At 37.7% G+C, this 15,988-nt stretch overlaps 1 protein-coding gene across 5 annotated transcripts in view; it reads right to left on the reverse strand.

The window, feature by feature from the left end:
- Nucleotides 1–5,186: 5,186 nt before the first annotated feature.
- Nucleotides 5,187–15,988, reverse strand: part of GABRG3 (gamma-aminobutyric acid type A receptor subunit gamma3) — a 296,317-nt gene continuing 285,515 nt past the window's right edge. For all 5 annotated transcript variants that reach the window (XM_068182678.1, XM_068182675.1, XM_068182674.1 and 2 more), the window contains one exon: nt 5,187–12,986. In XM_068182678.1, coding sequence (XP_068038779.1) covers nt 12,708–12,986 — 279 coding nt within the window. In that variant the 3' untranslated portion in view covers nt 5,187–12,707. The remainder of the gene's footprint in view (nt 12,987–15,988) is intronic.

Here is a 15,988-nt window from a genome sequence, read left to right on the forward strand (position 1 = left end):
GCCAACACTTTTAAACCTGCAGGCCCCTCTTTCTGTCTAGAGCACACTGCTGTCTACCTGCCACATGGCAGGGATGGCAGAAATGCAGTCCCAGTTGCCTATGTAGAACTGCAGCTGGCAGCAATGTCCTATCCTGAATGGTGACGTGAAAAGTCTGACAGCACCTCACAGATCACCCACGTGCCTACTGCCTGTGGTTTGGATTCTTCTTAGCTTTTGCATTTCTGGGAGTTCTGTCTCGTGTAAGCAGCTCTAAGTTGCATTCTACTACCAGACATAGGTGCAGCGTGGATGAGTCCATGCTGGGAATTCAGCTCTCCTTCGGGTATAGCCTACATCAGCCTCTTTGCTCAGGAGTTGCCTTTCACTGCCTCGTCTGAGATGCAGTGCCATGTGATGAGGTCCTACTGCCAAAAGCCCTCTGCCCTGTTATTTCCAATAGCTCTGGAATGAACCATGAGTATCAACCCCTTCCTAGAATCAGCTGCATAGCAGATGGTACTGAGATTTAATTTGCACAAAGCTAAGTGTTTCTGTTTTGGTAGGTTTCTCCATAGATGTGTGAAGATAATACTTTGTACTGAAATGATCTTTGTATGATCATCAGTTTCAATCTGGCTTTGTTTCACACATGCAGAACTAATGAGTTCAGTGCCTCTTCTAAGCAAATGTATGTACACACATAACACAGATAGACAGAGTGGCAGCCTTTATCCAAAGGTACTCAGTAGAAATATTCTCACTAACTCAAGGCCTTAACCTTCTGCTAAGCATTCTGTGTTCACCTATGCTTACCATCTCCCATTTGGGAATGGCTGGTTTTGTATGTGGCCAAAGAGGAAGATATGCACAACAACTTTGTAGAGTTGTAGAGTGTAAATGTACGTCTTGTACATTTCTTTGCCCTTTTGGATATAACTGCACATTGTATGTAAAATATAAGCAGATAAAGGTGATTTATTTGTGCATGCAACATATAAAAAGAGGATAAAATATCTATTTGATGTCCACCAATTGCTGAAATGACTTTGGAAAATCTGCATTACAGTAAAGAATAGAAATTTAATTAAATTCTTGTGAGGGGAGTTGTTTGCTTGTTTGTTTTTCCATACATTGAAGTATCTTTATTATAGATTCAATGAACTGCATCTAGATCTTCTGTAACAGTGAACCTGTTACTCAATCATGCATTTTCATGTTCAAGGGTAATACTTTTGCCTGTTTGAAGCCTGGATTTGTGTAGAGATGTAGTTTGTACATTGCCCACTAAAAGCCACTAGGGCTTTTCCTTCTTGCAACACAACATGGAAATAGTACAATTTACCAATTTGCAAGGGGAAAATAAGATAGGGATGGTATCAGAAGCTTATTTTAGGAAGCTGCATAATAAATGTTACTTTTTAATTTGACAAAACTGGGGCAGCAATATACATTAAAAAAAATCATTGTCCTAAAAGGCATGTTCAAATTGGGACTTTGCAGTCATAAATCTGTTTCTCAAGATGGCATTGAGAGGTTTCACTAGCAAAGCACAATGGGATTCCCTACATATCTTATGTACTATAAACAAATTGTTCAGAGAATGAAAAATAGCAGCAATGCCAAAGCAGACTATCCAGCAAGACATGTAAAGCCTCTTTTGGCAGAAGCCCCCTGAGCCCTCCCAGACAGCCCCTTTCTTGCAATACTGTAATGTGGAAAAGCTGTTCCTCATCTCCAACTTAAGCATCCCAAGGTGAAACACCTGTTCCCTGCTACCTTACAGAGGAGATGGAGAGTTTGGCTTTAATGTCTTTGTTTCTGTGCTCCAAGTAGTTGCAGTTTGCAAGTAGAACCTCCCTTAGCCTCAGCTCCAAATGAACTCTGTTCCTCAGCTTCTCACAGTTCATCTGCTCCAGGCCTTTGATCATCTTAGCAGCTGTCTAATAGGTTCCCTCTGGTTTTTCAGCATCCTCCTTGACCTTGTGGGTAGGGAGGACATGCCAAAACCTATTACTGTCCTGTAGTAACCAGAGCTGAGCATGGGGCAGTAATGAATTCCTTTGATCTGCCAGACACAGCCATAACATAACCCATTACGGAGTTGTGTGAGATGTGCTCATTACTCATTCAGCCTGGCCATTGCAGCTCTTCTCACTGGCTCCTTCTGCTGCTCTGCTGGCTCATTACCAGCCTGCATTGATGTGTGGCATCTGTCTGCTCTCCTACAGAGTGCTATGCTTTTTCTTATTGAACTCCAGGTTAGCCCTCAGCAGAAGTGCCAGGAGCAGACAATGGCATGATTTATAGTTCACTGGATGTGGAGATATTCAGTTGTCGATGGCACAGTCAATGTGTAGTAATGACAGTGTGCATGTGGTATTAATCCTATGAATCCTTGGCTGATTCTTAGATAGATGCCCTGTATAATCAGTTAAGAAGCATTGCAACTTTCATGTACACTTCAACTAGCAGGGACAGTGGGAAACAGGGGAGTCAATGGGAATTTTGCATTTAACTTTTATAGTTGTCACTGCTTTGAATGGACAGTTCTATCAAAAAATAATGGTCAAAGCATTTGAACTGATATTTACCAACTTTTCTCTGGTAGAAATTCCATGAGTATCTTTAAAACAAGAGTATTTCTTTGTAAAAAATATTGGAAACAGAATCTCTTGGGGTTTGGGAGGGGTAAGGCTTTGGCTGAATATGAACTATGTCAATTCAATTTTTAATGGGTTTTGTGGTGTCTTGACCTACAGTTAAATGCATTAAAACCTACTATTTTCTGATAAAATCTAATCCTTCATTAATACATTCATGATTGCTTTCAGTGAGGATTCCTTTTGGATGAACTGTCACAGCCTCCACTCCTGTGTGTTTTACGGTCCCTTTCATGCATTTCAGGTGACCATGACACTGAGCTGTACAGGACTCAGTGCTGTTTTCCCTCCTGGTCATTACGCATGCAGGACCATGGTACCAGTGCCCTCATTGCTGTAAGGATACCAAAAAGCAATGCTCAGACCTATCTGACCCAAGAAGTGCTGTTTATGTGTGGAGGGAAAAAAATGGATGTTACAGGTAAAAGACCCCACACAGGATAGCAAGGACTTCTTTGTTTACCTAGAAAGAGGGAAAGTTTGCTTTTTTTCTTGCTTTGCCTTATTTTTGTCATTTGGTGGACCCTTGACTCCTGCCTGACAACAGCAAGACACCAAGGCACCTTATCAATGAGTATCTTTTTGGCTCTGCTATGATCCATGACACTGTTAGACTAAGACTTTCTCTGTAAATATATTCCATCTTCTCGCAACCTAGAATCTAAAGCCACTACGGTGTATAAAAATGTATGTTTATGGTGTGCACTGCTTGTTCAAGACTAGAAGATGGACTAATGAAACTCCTGTTAGCGCAAAATTTCCTTAGATACAAATTATTTCTTTTAAGGCCAGTTCTGGTTCTGTTGCACTCTACAAGAATCTAAGTTATTAAAAAAAAAAAAAAAAAGGCAAACATGCAAATCAATTAAAACCCCTCCCAAACCTGGTACACATTGCTGCATGTGAAATTTTGGCATATACCAATTATTTTGTGCTCCTAACACAGGTGGTTTCCATTTATAAACCTACTTTTAAAAGGTGAGGTTTTTCTTACTATGGCTATTAAGTGACAGTGGTCTTCTAATATCAGTCAGTAGGAAAATGTCTATTCCGTTCATTCCTTATTTTCTGGATAGCTCCCTGATGTTCAGCTTTGCTCACTTCCCATTTCACAAACTGAGTTTAGTTTAACTAAAACTGCCAAGCAGTAATTCAGTTCTTAACTAGATTTGTGGTGGTGAGACAGAGGGTGACATAAAAAGGCAGAACTTATTGGCACAATTCATCATCATACTCTATTGCACGCATGAGCCTGCTGGGCAGGAAATGTTATTAAATTGAGAGATGTGTCAGAGCCTCCGGAATTTGGCAGGATGAGCACCTTAAACCTCTGGAATGGCCAATGTGCTCAATTCACATTCAGGCTCCCTGGATAATTGCAAGAATATAGCTGGTGTTCCAGGATAAGTTCTGCAAGGGAGAAGAGCTGGCATTGTGTTCACAGTGTGGCAATGGCAAGAGTTAACGACTAATGTACAGAAAATAGTCATGGCAACAATTATGCTTGCTAGATGTCCAGGGGAGTGAGGCATAACCACATCTACCTAGTTACTGCATTTTACTAACTGTAATAACAAGGGTCAGATGTTGTTGGGGAAGCACAGAATCTATGTTTATTTTTGAGTAGACAGGTCAGGTGAGTATCTAGTTGTTGCATCAGAACACAAATGGGGATAAAGCATGAATTGCATGTCAAACTAATAAGTGAAAACAAGAAAAAAAGAGATTTCTTAGTGAAGGTTTAATTAAATACTCTGGGTGTAATTGGTTTTTGTGAAATAAAATGTCCTTTTGAAAAACATGCCTTAGTGCTAGGGACATACAGAAAGTATAAATAGAACAAGCTCAGATAGGGAAATCTGTGGGATCATGAGGAATCTGGGAAGATTGTGCATTATCTTATGCATTATCTGTGGCCCAGCTGTCAGCTCCAGTGTTACTATGGAATGGAATCCTAAAATGAAGTAGGCATTTCACAGTTGGAGTGGGTTGAGACCGACAATTCTGTGGTCATGAATGTACAGAGGCGGGAATTAAATTACATTCAAAGGGCATAAATCAAGAAGACAGTCTTACTTAACAATACGTGGCTGCTGAAAAAGAAGTCTTGTAAAAACACAGAATATAGTTTACCAGCAGATTTCCTTGAGCACTGAAAAAGTTGGGATTGGGAAAGTTTGGAAATCAAATTTGATTACAATTTTAAAATTGCAGAGTCTTCACATTCAAGCAGTTTATGAAAAAGACACAGCCTAGTTCTTGATTTCTCTTTGAATTTTGTAGCATATTCTTCCCAGTTTAAATTACTCCCATGGATAAACTGCAGTCTCAAATATTTTTTGCAATTTAGTCAACTCATGCTTAACTGTTGAAAATATTTTTTAAAGTCTCATTTGAAATTATTTTCAAGAACACCCTACACCCAATTAGAAAGGTAACACACCATGCCTTTTCTCTCAAGCAAATTTTCAGAAATCTATTTCTATTTTGTTAAGCTCTCAAATTCCATAAGAAAAATACAACCACCAAACATGCACGCCATACTTGCATTTTCTGATAATGTGCATTTATTTGTATCCAGAAATACAAATGCTGGGATCAAAATACGAATATAAATAGTATTCTAGACGCACAGCCCTACTCCTTAACACAAAGTAAACTGGAATGGATGTGATCAAGAAGGGAAAGTCATTGTCTGAGAACTTGAGAAGATGAAGCACATGGATTTTTGACTTTTCTGATTAGGTTAATCTGAGGGATCACTGGGATGGCTATCTAACTTAGAATGACATACTGGTACTAGTGCTACCTGTATTAGTCAAGGCACATTGGGCACATAATTGTACTTTCATTTCACTATGACATCACAAGCTGCACTGCTAGCAACGAAATCACACACCCCTAACAAAAACTTAAGAAGGAAGGATAATTAGAAATCTAAAATTTTGTCTGTATTCTATAAGAAAATTCAATTTGGCACATAGTTGGCAGTATTTATTTGATTACTAAAATTACACTCACTTTGAAAAAAAATTGCATGTGTTGTCATGGTGGGAAAAAATGTTTTGAGGGCAGTACACTGAGAGTTTAGATCAGGATTATGTGAGGGGTTTGGTGATGACCTGTGGTAGCCACAGGGTGATCCATGATTTAAGATTGGTATTGCAAGTGATTGTGGATGACAAAAAAGTCACAGGACTCCTGAACAACTGCAAAAGAGAATAAGGGAGTGTGATACTGTGATCTCTACTCCAGGTTTCCCACTGTTGTTCAGAGGAAGTGTTTCATGGGTGCTTATTCTGTTTATTTTTTTTTTTTTTTCCTTTGCAGCACTCTGTCTGCCAGTGCTGTATTTCCCTGGGCTGCCTGTGTAATACTGTCGAATGCAATTATTTTACCAGCTTTCCATGAGTTCCACAGTTGCTTTCATTTTAAAGATCCCATGATTTCTGTAAGCATGGAACAGACTCTGTAGCATGCTCTATTTCATATTTGTCAGTAGCTTTAAAAATATATGTCATCAGTATTGTTCTCTTCATCCATTTTATATTAATGTGCAATTTAGAAATTTTAGCATTTACCTGTTTTGGGCCTCACTTTAAGAATGTAAATCACAGATCTCTCATGAAGTATTTGAGTTACAAATCTACGCTCCACAAGTTTTGAATCCAAACAACGAATAATCAACTCTTACAGAATATCATCCAATGGTCTTCCTGATTGTTGATTTGAACTTAAACCCCTATTCTGCTCAGTGGTCTTAAATAATGTGGACAGTTTTGACTCAGACCTAGAAAGTCTGTTTTTTTTTTTTTAACTTGTAATCCTAATATAGTTTCAGTAACAAGCCATCACCAGCTTCACTGTGGGTATTTCATTCTTTGTATTTTAGAATATATTGTGTCAGCACAGCTTCCTGTCTCGCAAGTACTGCTGCAAGAAGTTATAGAGACATTAGAAGAGTATTAAGGGCTGTATTAAACACTAAAGGGAGCACCTGCATTCCCCTATAAGAAGCTCCACAGGCTGGCTTAAGCCTCCAAGTTATGTGGGTGCTTTGATGACACCAGAGGCTGTTGTGTCTCCTCTGATGAGAGCCATTCCTTACCTAGATAAAAGAATACCCAGCAAGTTACTGGCTATATATCAATGCCTGCTTTGCCTGGTTCAGTCCTTGAGAAAGCTTTCCCCTAGAAATATGAATAAACATAACCACGTCTTCTGCTTGTCCTTTATAAATAGCAAATGATTAGAAGATCAAAATGAATGTTTTGGTAGAAAGCAGAAAATTCTCAGGTGTCCAACTCTGAGGCACTGAATTTCAGAATTAATTTTATTCTCTAATTTCACATATTTTCTAGGAAAACCCTTGAGGAGTCCAGATGCATACAGACACCGGCTTGAGGACCCAAAACCAAAGAAAAGTAAGAGAAAGTAAAGTCTGTAGAAAGCAATACATCATCACAGATAGCGGATATCTCACTTGAGAAATATCAGCAGTAACTAACCAAGTTAGTCACAATCCAAAATCATTTAAAGAAACAGCTGCAAGTTAAACTAGATGGTTAGAACAATATTTATCCCTAGTTCAGGACTTAGTCCTAGCTAGGCAGGGTTGTAGGCCATCATATCTCTTTAAATTATCCACTGAATTTTCAGCATAAAAACAATTTACTTTTTAACTTCTCAAAGCAATTCTGGTCAAGCTGAGATAATCTTTTTGGTTGAAACATAATTTTACTTTAGATATAGAACATAGCTTTGGTTTTAGTATCTAAACCAGTGGCCTAAATAATGAGGAAAGAACTCCTCCTAGATCTCAGGGGAAAAGGTAACACTATTAAGGCCACTGAGTCTTGAAGAAAGGCCTTCATTTTTTCACATGTATACTAGAACCCTTCAAGAAGAGAGTGTGATGAACCGTAAGAAGGTGGTAGGCATACAAGTATAGAGTAAGACTAATAACACTATACTTTTTTCTCAGTAGACAAGTATAAGTTGAGCTAATTTTAAGCTTGTGGAGGGAGGAAGGACCTAGAATTAACTAAGACAAAAAGCCAAAAAAAACTCTAAAGGAAAAAGAACCTCACCTTTCATCTGTGGAAATACATTACCAATCCATAGCCTGGTTTTTGCCTATTTTAAGTAGTCTTCTGGAAAGAGATCTGGATGAGCCTTGAGTTTATGCTTTGTATCTCTTGGTGGAATGAAATTGCTGAGTGAAGAAGGAAGGATTCCGCTAAACTTCTGATGTTCCACTACAGCCTTTTGCTATATAGGAAATAAACCTACAGACTGTTTAGAGAAAATAAAGAAAAAGCAGAGAAATGCTCAGTCTGTAGGTTGAAGACATTTAGAATATTGATCACACACTGTGGTGCTCAGGAAGAACTCCAGGAAGGTCATTAGTCCCACTTTCTAACTTTCCGATGAGAAATAGTCTTTAATGTTTAGGAATATCCTTTCATATTAATAAATGATAAAGGCACTGACGTAAGAGGCACAAGCATTTCACTGTGAGCAAGAAGAAGAAGATACCTTGAAAAAAAAATCATCTGCCTGTGTAGGCATCTAAGATTATGAGATATGGCTTGCCTTTTCTTACTGCACTATATGGAAACCAGGAAAGAGCAGCCAATGGAAAAAGTACAGTCTGTTATGGACAGCTTTTACAAGTGTCAGTGGGCACTCTGTTTTACAATTTAGAAGGTAACACCAACCCTCCAGATGGTGAGGCTAATGAAATAGTCCCTGGAGATGTTTAAAAAAAAAGACTGGATATGGCACTTAGTGCTATGGTTTAGTTGATAAGGTGGTGTTAGGTCATAGGTTGGACTTGATGATCTCCAAGTTCTTTTCCAACCTATTTGATTCTGTGATTCTGTGAAACCTGTCTTAAAATATTGAATCTCCCTACCCACAAAGTCAGCAGTTCCAGAGCTACCTGGTGTCCGCTCATGTAGGAGAGTAATTTTATTAGATAAATGTGAAATTTTGTATAAAAAGGAGGTAAACAGCCTTCCTTTCATGAAATGACTTCGTAAGGAGAGTTGTGATAAATTAATGAAATAAGGTGAGATGCTAGACACCAAGAGACATTAGAGCTTCAGAAGTGTTTAAGATAGCTATCTGTCTGAGTTATTTGGCACTATGCCTGCAGTTTCAGAAATAATTTCCTATCAGCTAAAGGCTCATGTGTCACTGCTGTTCCAGCTGATGAATGTGCAAACCTCCAGGTGGATGATTTGGAATTAGCTGTGGGTTAAATTGAATAAGAGGACTGCAACAGATAAGAGCTGCACAGCAATAAAAAATAATTTCTTTTTCTTCTTTTAGCGTCACTATTCATCACTGTCTCTGTAAAGACAGTTCTGGCTTCTGTAATTTTTATCATTTTTATTGGTATGCACAATATAGCAATATACAGTTGAGAGTTGATTAAGGAGAACATGAGAAAGAGAAGGTTATCAAAATGCCTGACATGTTTTAAACTACATTCCTACTTCTTGGTTAGAAAGTTATATTAAAATTGTGTGGCAATACAGTTCCATATTACTGCTGGACCTTGAGAGAGCATAAACTGGCTACAAGTTTTTATACCCTTATTCTTGGAAGAGTGGCTGTAAAAAAAGGAGCTGTCAATTTGCTAAGCATCAGAGCCAGGAAAACTGAGAAGATTGAATTAAGCAGACCAGTATTTTTTATACATTCTTAATTGCCTTGAAAATGCTGCCCTCCATAAAGAAAAACTATGCCCAAGAACTTTTAATTGAAGGGGAGAATAAGAGGACTGACTTTAGATCCTCCTGGGAAACAAAGGTGATTAATTAAAAAACCCTTACAATCCCTTCTGCAACTTCAACAAGGAAGAAATGTAATGTGAAGATACTTGGTTTTGAGGTTTTACATAGCCAAATATGCTCATTGCACTGCTCATTTGGTTTTTCCTTCCTCTGTTCCCTTCCTTGGAAGGGTAAAAAGAAGTACTAAATAACAAAAAAGAAGTAGTTGAATAAATGCAAGTCTCTAATATGAAATTATTTGGTAAGAAATTGTTCTAGAATGCTAAAATACAGTTCTTACATTTCTCATGGGACAGCACATGAAAATGTTAACTTTTGCCAATTTGCAAAAGAAGCAAAAGAATATCTGAAGGCAAATGAAGATATTACTCCTACAGAAGGATATGGCACATAGATGTATGCAGACCACAATGGCATTTGGAATGATGCAGATCATAGAAAACCTGTCTTCCCTGATCTCTAAAGTTTTGCAGCGGCTGCCAAAGCACGGAGCAGTAAAGCAGAGAGTAAGCCAAGTTACTGGGAACAAGCAGATGAATGCATTCAGGAACCTGCCAGCCTGCAGCCACTTGCCTTGCATAAAAAATCAGTTTTTTGATAACCCCAGAGTAGAATAAATTACACAGTAGAATATGTCCTCTGCTCTCACTGTAAGAGCAGAAGGTGGTAGTGTTTGAAGCTTCTTTCTTGATTTAGGACAGTGGAAAAAGTTGGAATTATTTTCTTCCATCTTCTGTTTATGAAAAAAAGTCAGAAAATGGGCAATATGAATAGACTTAGCAGAATCAGTCTTCCAAAGAAGGATCTGTTGGGATTGTCTGCTTTCAGCAGGGCTCATGAGCAGCCAAGAGCAGAAGGGCAAGAAAAGCATATGCTCATCATCTAACATGGGAATGTTCCACTTCCCAGAAAATTCACACAGTATGGAATTGTTAAATAAACATCACTTTACCTGTTCAAGATCTCAATGGTGGAAGGCACCTGATTATGCATCATTTGTCTCAATATTACCACCAAAATCAATTGATTGTGCAGCGTTTGCAGGATGACCCTCCTAAAGGAAAACGGTTTCCATTCTTTTTATTCAGCTTGGAATATTTCTAGTATTCTTGCAAAATATGGCTGAAGGTGACTATTAGAGTAGACTAATTAATAATTAGAGATCAGGGTATCCAATTCAAATTTAATCACCTTCTTGCACTACCTAAAATATCACTGTCATCCTCAAATTAAGTCCATACCTCCAAGTGCAGGACACAGGTTTACAGAGCAGTTAATTTACTAATCAGAGTTAGCAAAATTTTCAACATGTATTTTGAAATCAGGTTATCACTGGTTTAGAAGACATCAGGTTGGGCAGATTTTTCTAAAAATAAGGCTTTGATTCTGCCTCAAAATATTTCTTCTCTGTGCTTCTAATTTGAATTTTGCAGTCCTTACAGAAGTAATTCCCCTCCACGACCTAAACACAACTATGTTTCAGATATTTGAGTCAAGTTAAAAACAGAAGAAAGATTTTGAAAAAACTAAAATTAACTTTTGGGTTAGTTTTTTCTTCTTTTCCCTATTAAAACTCAGTGGAAAACCAGAGCAACAGTAATGAGAGACAGTGATGTTTCAAAGAACATAATAGCATTTCTGTTCCTTTAGAATTACCATTGCATTAGTTTTTGCTTGTTTGCAGGGTTTTCCTTTTGAGGAAAAAGGAACTCCTTTCAAGTCACATCCACTATTCATTTTTTCATCAAATATTGCCTGGAATAGACACACATTTTTTGAGTTCATTAAAAAATTATCTCCAAAAGAGAAAAGAAATAGAATTGTTGCTTTAATTATCTTTTAACTTCAATCTTTTGTAACAATTTGTCATGCAAAGGGTAGTGAAAAGCTATTGCTATTTAATTCTGGATGTGTTTTGTTTGCTTAATAACAATTATATTGACAGTCTGTAAAAGACATCACTTAGTTTAATACTGTAAAACTAGTTTTTGAAAAAAATGGGTAGTTTAGAATTGAATGCTGAAAACCTTGAAAAATACAAAATTGTTTTTTAGTGTAAAATATAGCTGGAAATTTTGGAAAAGAATGAAAAGAACCTCTTTCTACATGTGGCAGCTATTTCATGTTTAATCCAAGTGTCACAACTGAGTTCCTGTAATGCACTGTTCAAGCCACAAGTGTTCAGTCTTTAGCTCAGGCACAGGGAACAACTACTGTGAGTAAATATTGCAGTGTTTAATGTTATGAAAAGAAAAAAAAATGTCCTTTGGCATACATGTTTTTCAATTTTATAATACAATTTTGAGAGAAAAAAAAAAAGAATGCGTGGCACACTTTTGTAGCAGATTGAAATCCAAAGAAAGTCACATATTCCTGGTGCTACTATAATTTTTACTCATGGGCTATGCACTGTGAACTGCTACAATGACACAAATAAGCAGGAATCTTGTCCTGCTTCAAGTATAGTACTTTAGAAATCAGTGACCATCCTGTGTTTAATGAGTCATAAAAAACACAGTGAAAAGACTGAAAAACTGTAGAAGTTATGCCTACAGCTGCCTCACAGATAGGCAAGTCTTATTTATATCAAAATTATAGCTTTCTTCTCTTTCTCCCTTTTCACCTCTAAGTTAAAACCAATATGTGTGGGTAAGTGGCTAACTCAATGAATCTCAGACCTCTGCAGAATGTCATGTCCACGTTTTGACCCTACCAGACATTTCTTGTTGTCTCTTGGTGGTTACTCTATATCAAGGAGATCATCAATTTCCCCAAGCCTATGGTATCAAGCAATTTAAATACAAATGAGCGTTTTCATCAGCTTTGGCTTATTTGCTAGTGCCAGTGTACATTTCTCTGAGCCTTAGGGATATGGAAGCATTTTGAAGAAAATTATGAGAATGAAAAATAAAAATTATATATTTAAACTTTGCCTGAATTGTGAATAGCTCCTATGGTAAGGGACAATAGCAGAGATTTTAATATACAATAATTATTCATAAACATCGCTTACACTACAAATTCAGCTGAACTTTGTAAGAACCTTTTTCTTAAAACAAATAGCAGTTAGGAGAGAATTCTTCTGTGTTTTTCTTTTTCAGGAAAATACATTTTAAAATTCTTCATCAGGCTCTGTGATGGTAAAAGTTAATATGTCTTTTTTAATTGGAGATGAAACTGACTGTGTCCTTCACTTTTTCAGCACTTTCACCATCCGTCCGCAGTGAGAAAACACAGCAGTCTTCACTGCTACAGGCAACATTTAAAGATAGAGGTATCCAACCCAGTAGACCAGGTTAAACAGCAGGAAGGATGTAGGAAAAAAGACCCTAGAGTAAGAGTCCAGTTCTAAGATGTCTATGTGAATCCGTCCTCTCCTCCATGAGCCTGATTTACACTCTTCGTAACAACAGAAGAAGCTCTGACAGTCTTTCCCATCCAGACATTCATAGACACATGCATCTTCAAAATCTTGCCAATACATGGCATTGTTCAATGTGATGACTGTAGTTGGTGGTCTCATATCAAGTACAGAATAATTCTGAGGAGAGAAAAAATTTGCAACAGTGTGACAAGTTTCCCTGGATGATGCAGTTCAAAATTAATAATCACAGCAGAAAGCAATCATTTTTTCACACTTAGGAGTTCACTTACCTGTCAGAATATAATTTGCAAGTTGTTTTAAACACTTGCAGCTACTACATTTAAGATGGATTCTCAGAAATAAAGAAGATATCACTCCCCTCCATTTACTTATACAATGTCCTCCACTTTGCATAGGTGCATTCACTGCCTCCTAACTTAACTATGATTTATAAGAACAGATATGGTCAGCATTAGACAGTGATCATTTCAGTGCGGGATTTCAAAATGCCATCCCGAGGCATGTCCCCTTAGTGCTCATCACACTAACCATGATCAGAAATAGGACGCTTTGATGTCATGCATCCTCACAGCAGCATCCATGCTTACAGACCTCTCCTTCAATGTACTCCCTATTTACAGTTTGTCAGCTTTTCTGTCACATCATTTCCTTGGCATGCAAGATGCCTTCTCACAATAGTCTCACCTCTCATTAAGCCACCCATTCCATCTTCACAAGTGTCACCTCCTCCACTGATATCACTAGAAAAAGTCCCATCAGCTTTGCTGCCTGTCTGTACCATCCTGACAAAGCAGACACAGCCCTGTCAGCCTGGTTTTCTCTACCTGAGGCCCTTGCTCTCCCTGGCACTGTGCCGAGCATTGGCGTTGCCCGCAGGAGGATGCTGGCATTGCCAGGAACAAGCTGGTCACAACTGCTAGTTTAGGAGGATGCTCAGGGATCTTGCTTCCATACGACACAAAGTACTCAACATTTCCTGCTGAAGGTGTTGGGGGGTATCTGAAAACTTTCCTCCTGGATGTGAAAAACATTGGTGAGATGACCGATGTGCCTTAGTGGAAATGTTTCCTTTTTATATTGAATTAATTTGCTTCCTACAAATCTTTTGGTTTGGCATGCTGTAGTATTACCCATCTCATTAAAAATGCTGGTCCCTGAGCTAAGAACTTAATGTGGCATCCCTCTACTTAAATGTTGGCACTGCCAACACAGATTACACCTGAACAACTGCCCTACAGAATCCAGTCAATTACTTCTGGACACAATTCATTTTATCATAAGTAAATGCTAAAATGTCTCAGGTGCATTCTGCTGTGAACTGCAAGCTGATTGCAGGTTAGAAGCAGATTATTGCAAATCTATTTGTTGTGAATGACTTTATCTCTGAGAATAGATGACAGAAATCACACCCATATGGTTTTCTCTCTCTTTTGTAAATCTTTGTGTGGCTTGTTTCAGAGCCTTACAATGTGTTGCCCTGTGAAAAAGGTATGAGATTATTGTACAAGCAGTCTTTTTTGACTCTAGTACTTTGGAAAGAAAAGACTGACTAGAATATTCACAGAGTTCTACTATACCTCTAGGTCATATATTGCTGGTCTTTATGAGAATTTCCAACTCAGGGACTGAAATTTTCCATGCCTGTCTAAAATATTTATGTTTAAAAAAAAAGGTTCAGAGAGGTTCTGGTGAGTGAAGATAAAAAAGTGCTCTGTCTCTGCAAAGGAAACTTCCTCATGTCTGGGGCATTTTGTTGTTGTTTTGTCAAATCAACTATCTGCTCAGGACAGAAGATAAAATATTTGCCCTAATAATACAGAGAGATTCATCTGGTTGTTTTAATCTCTGTCAGGTAGGAGGTATCCTGAAGTGGCAAGACACAAGAGGAAGGTGGATGATTCCCCCCAGGTTCTATGTGTCCAGATGAGCTGGGGTTGGGAGGAGAGTAGTGCACACATTGTGGGCACCCTCCCAGTCCCACCCAGGAGGTCTGCCAAGGCCTTGGACAAGGCAGTTTAGGTGCAGTGTTAAACATGCTTAACAATATTGTTTCTGACAAGGTATACCTGTGTTTCCTAGGAGGAAAATAAAAGTCTTGGGATTACCAGAACATGGATTTACTAAAATTAATAAATCTCACCTTTTAAGTGCTATCACTACAAAGCTGAAAAAGACAAAATGATATCTTGAGAACCAGATACATTGCTTATTTAAGCTCTAATTTGAAGATTTTTTTTGTATAGACAAAGGTCCTGCTCAGTACCTATTTTAAGGTGAAAAAAAGGAGTGACTAAAAAACTTGAAAATGCTGCAAATGCTTTCCAAGCAGATTAGAATGACTAGTTCTAGATAAAGGTTTTTATACCTTAATGTCATTTTAATTGTCTTTCCCTATACCTTTTAATTGGAAAAAGCAAAATGCTGCTACCCATTCAACATGCTCTGTTAACTTCATCTTCCAGAAAAGTCTGTCCAGGGAGTGACAGCAGTAGAAAGTGGATAGATGTGATGCTTGCTGTAAAATACTAATTGCCAATGAGCAGAATTTCTAAGTTATATGAGGTCTTAAAATACATCAAAGAGAACTCAGTTTTTAAAAAAATAAGTGTATATTTTTATTTGTAAAAGGATAGGCTAATAACATGGATCTTGAAGTTGTAAATGAGAAACTTCATCATATCCAGCCTAAGAAATGTAAACCCCGATGTTTTAGTTCTGACTCTCTTCTTTTCTGATGGCAGATCATTCAACCAGCTGGTTAACTAGCTTCATGCTTTCTGAATGCTTTATATTTGCATATACTATAGCAGGTATTCATACAACTTAGAGACACAATTTTGTGCTCTGTTCCAACATTATTGCTGCTGCACATATTCCATTTGTGGAGAGAGTACAACTACCTGTGTTCAAAATGTGTGCCCAAATTGTTTGAAAATCCACCTGAAAGCTTACTAAAGGTTTTCATATGCATAAATGAACTGTCTTTTTCTGTGAAACTTAGTTAAAATTTCATAGACATTTATGACATAACTTGTGCTTATTAGTTTCTCATAAAATGTAGTGAGAAACTTCTGTATTATATAAAGCAGACACACTAAATTTCTGAGGTAAAAATAACACATAATATTCTTTACTTGACCCTCCACCCTCTCATATCA

This window comes from Anomalospiza imberbis, chromosome 2 (genome assembly GCF_031753505.1).
Source record: "Anomalospiza imberbis isolate Cuckoo-Finch-1a 21T00152 chromosome 2, ASM3175350v1, whole genome shotgun sequence".
Classification (NCBI taxonomy): domain Eukaryota; kingdom Metazoa; phylum Chordata; class Aves; order Passeriformes; family Viduidae; genus Anomalospiza; species Anomalospiza imberbis.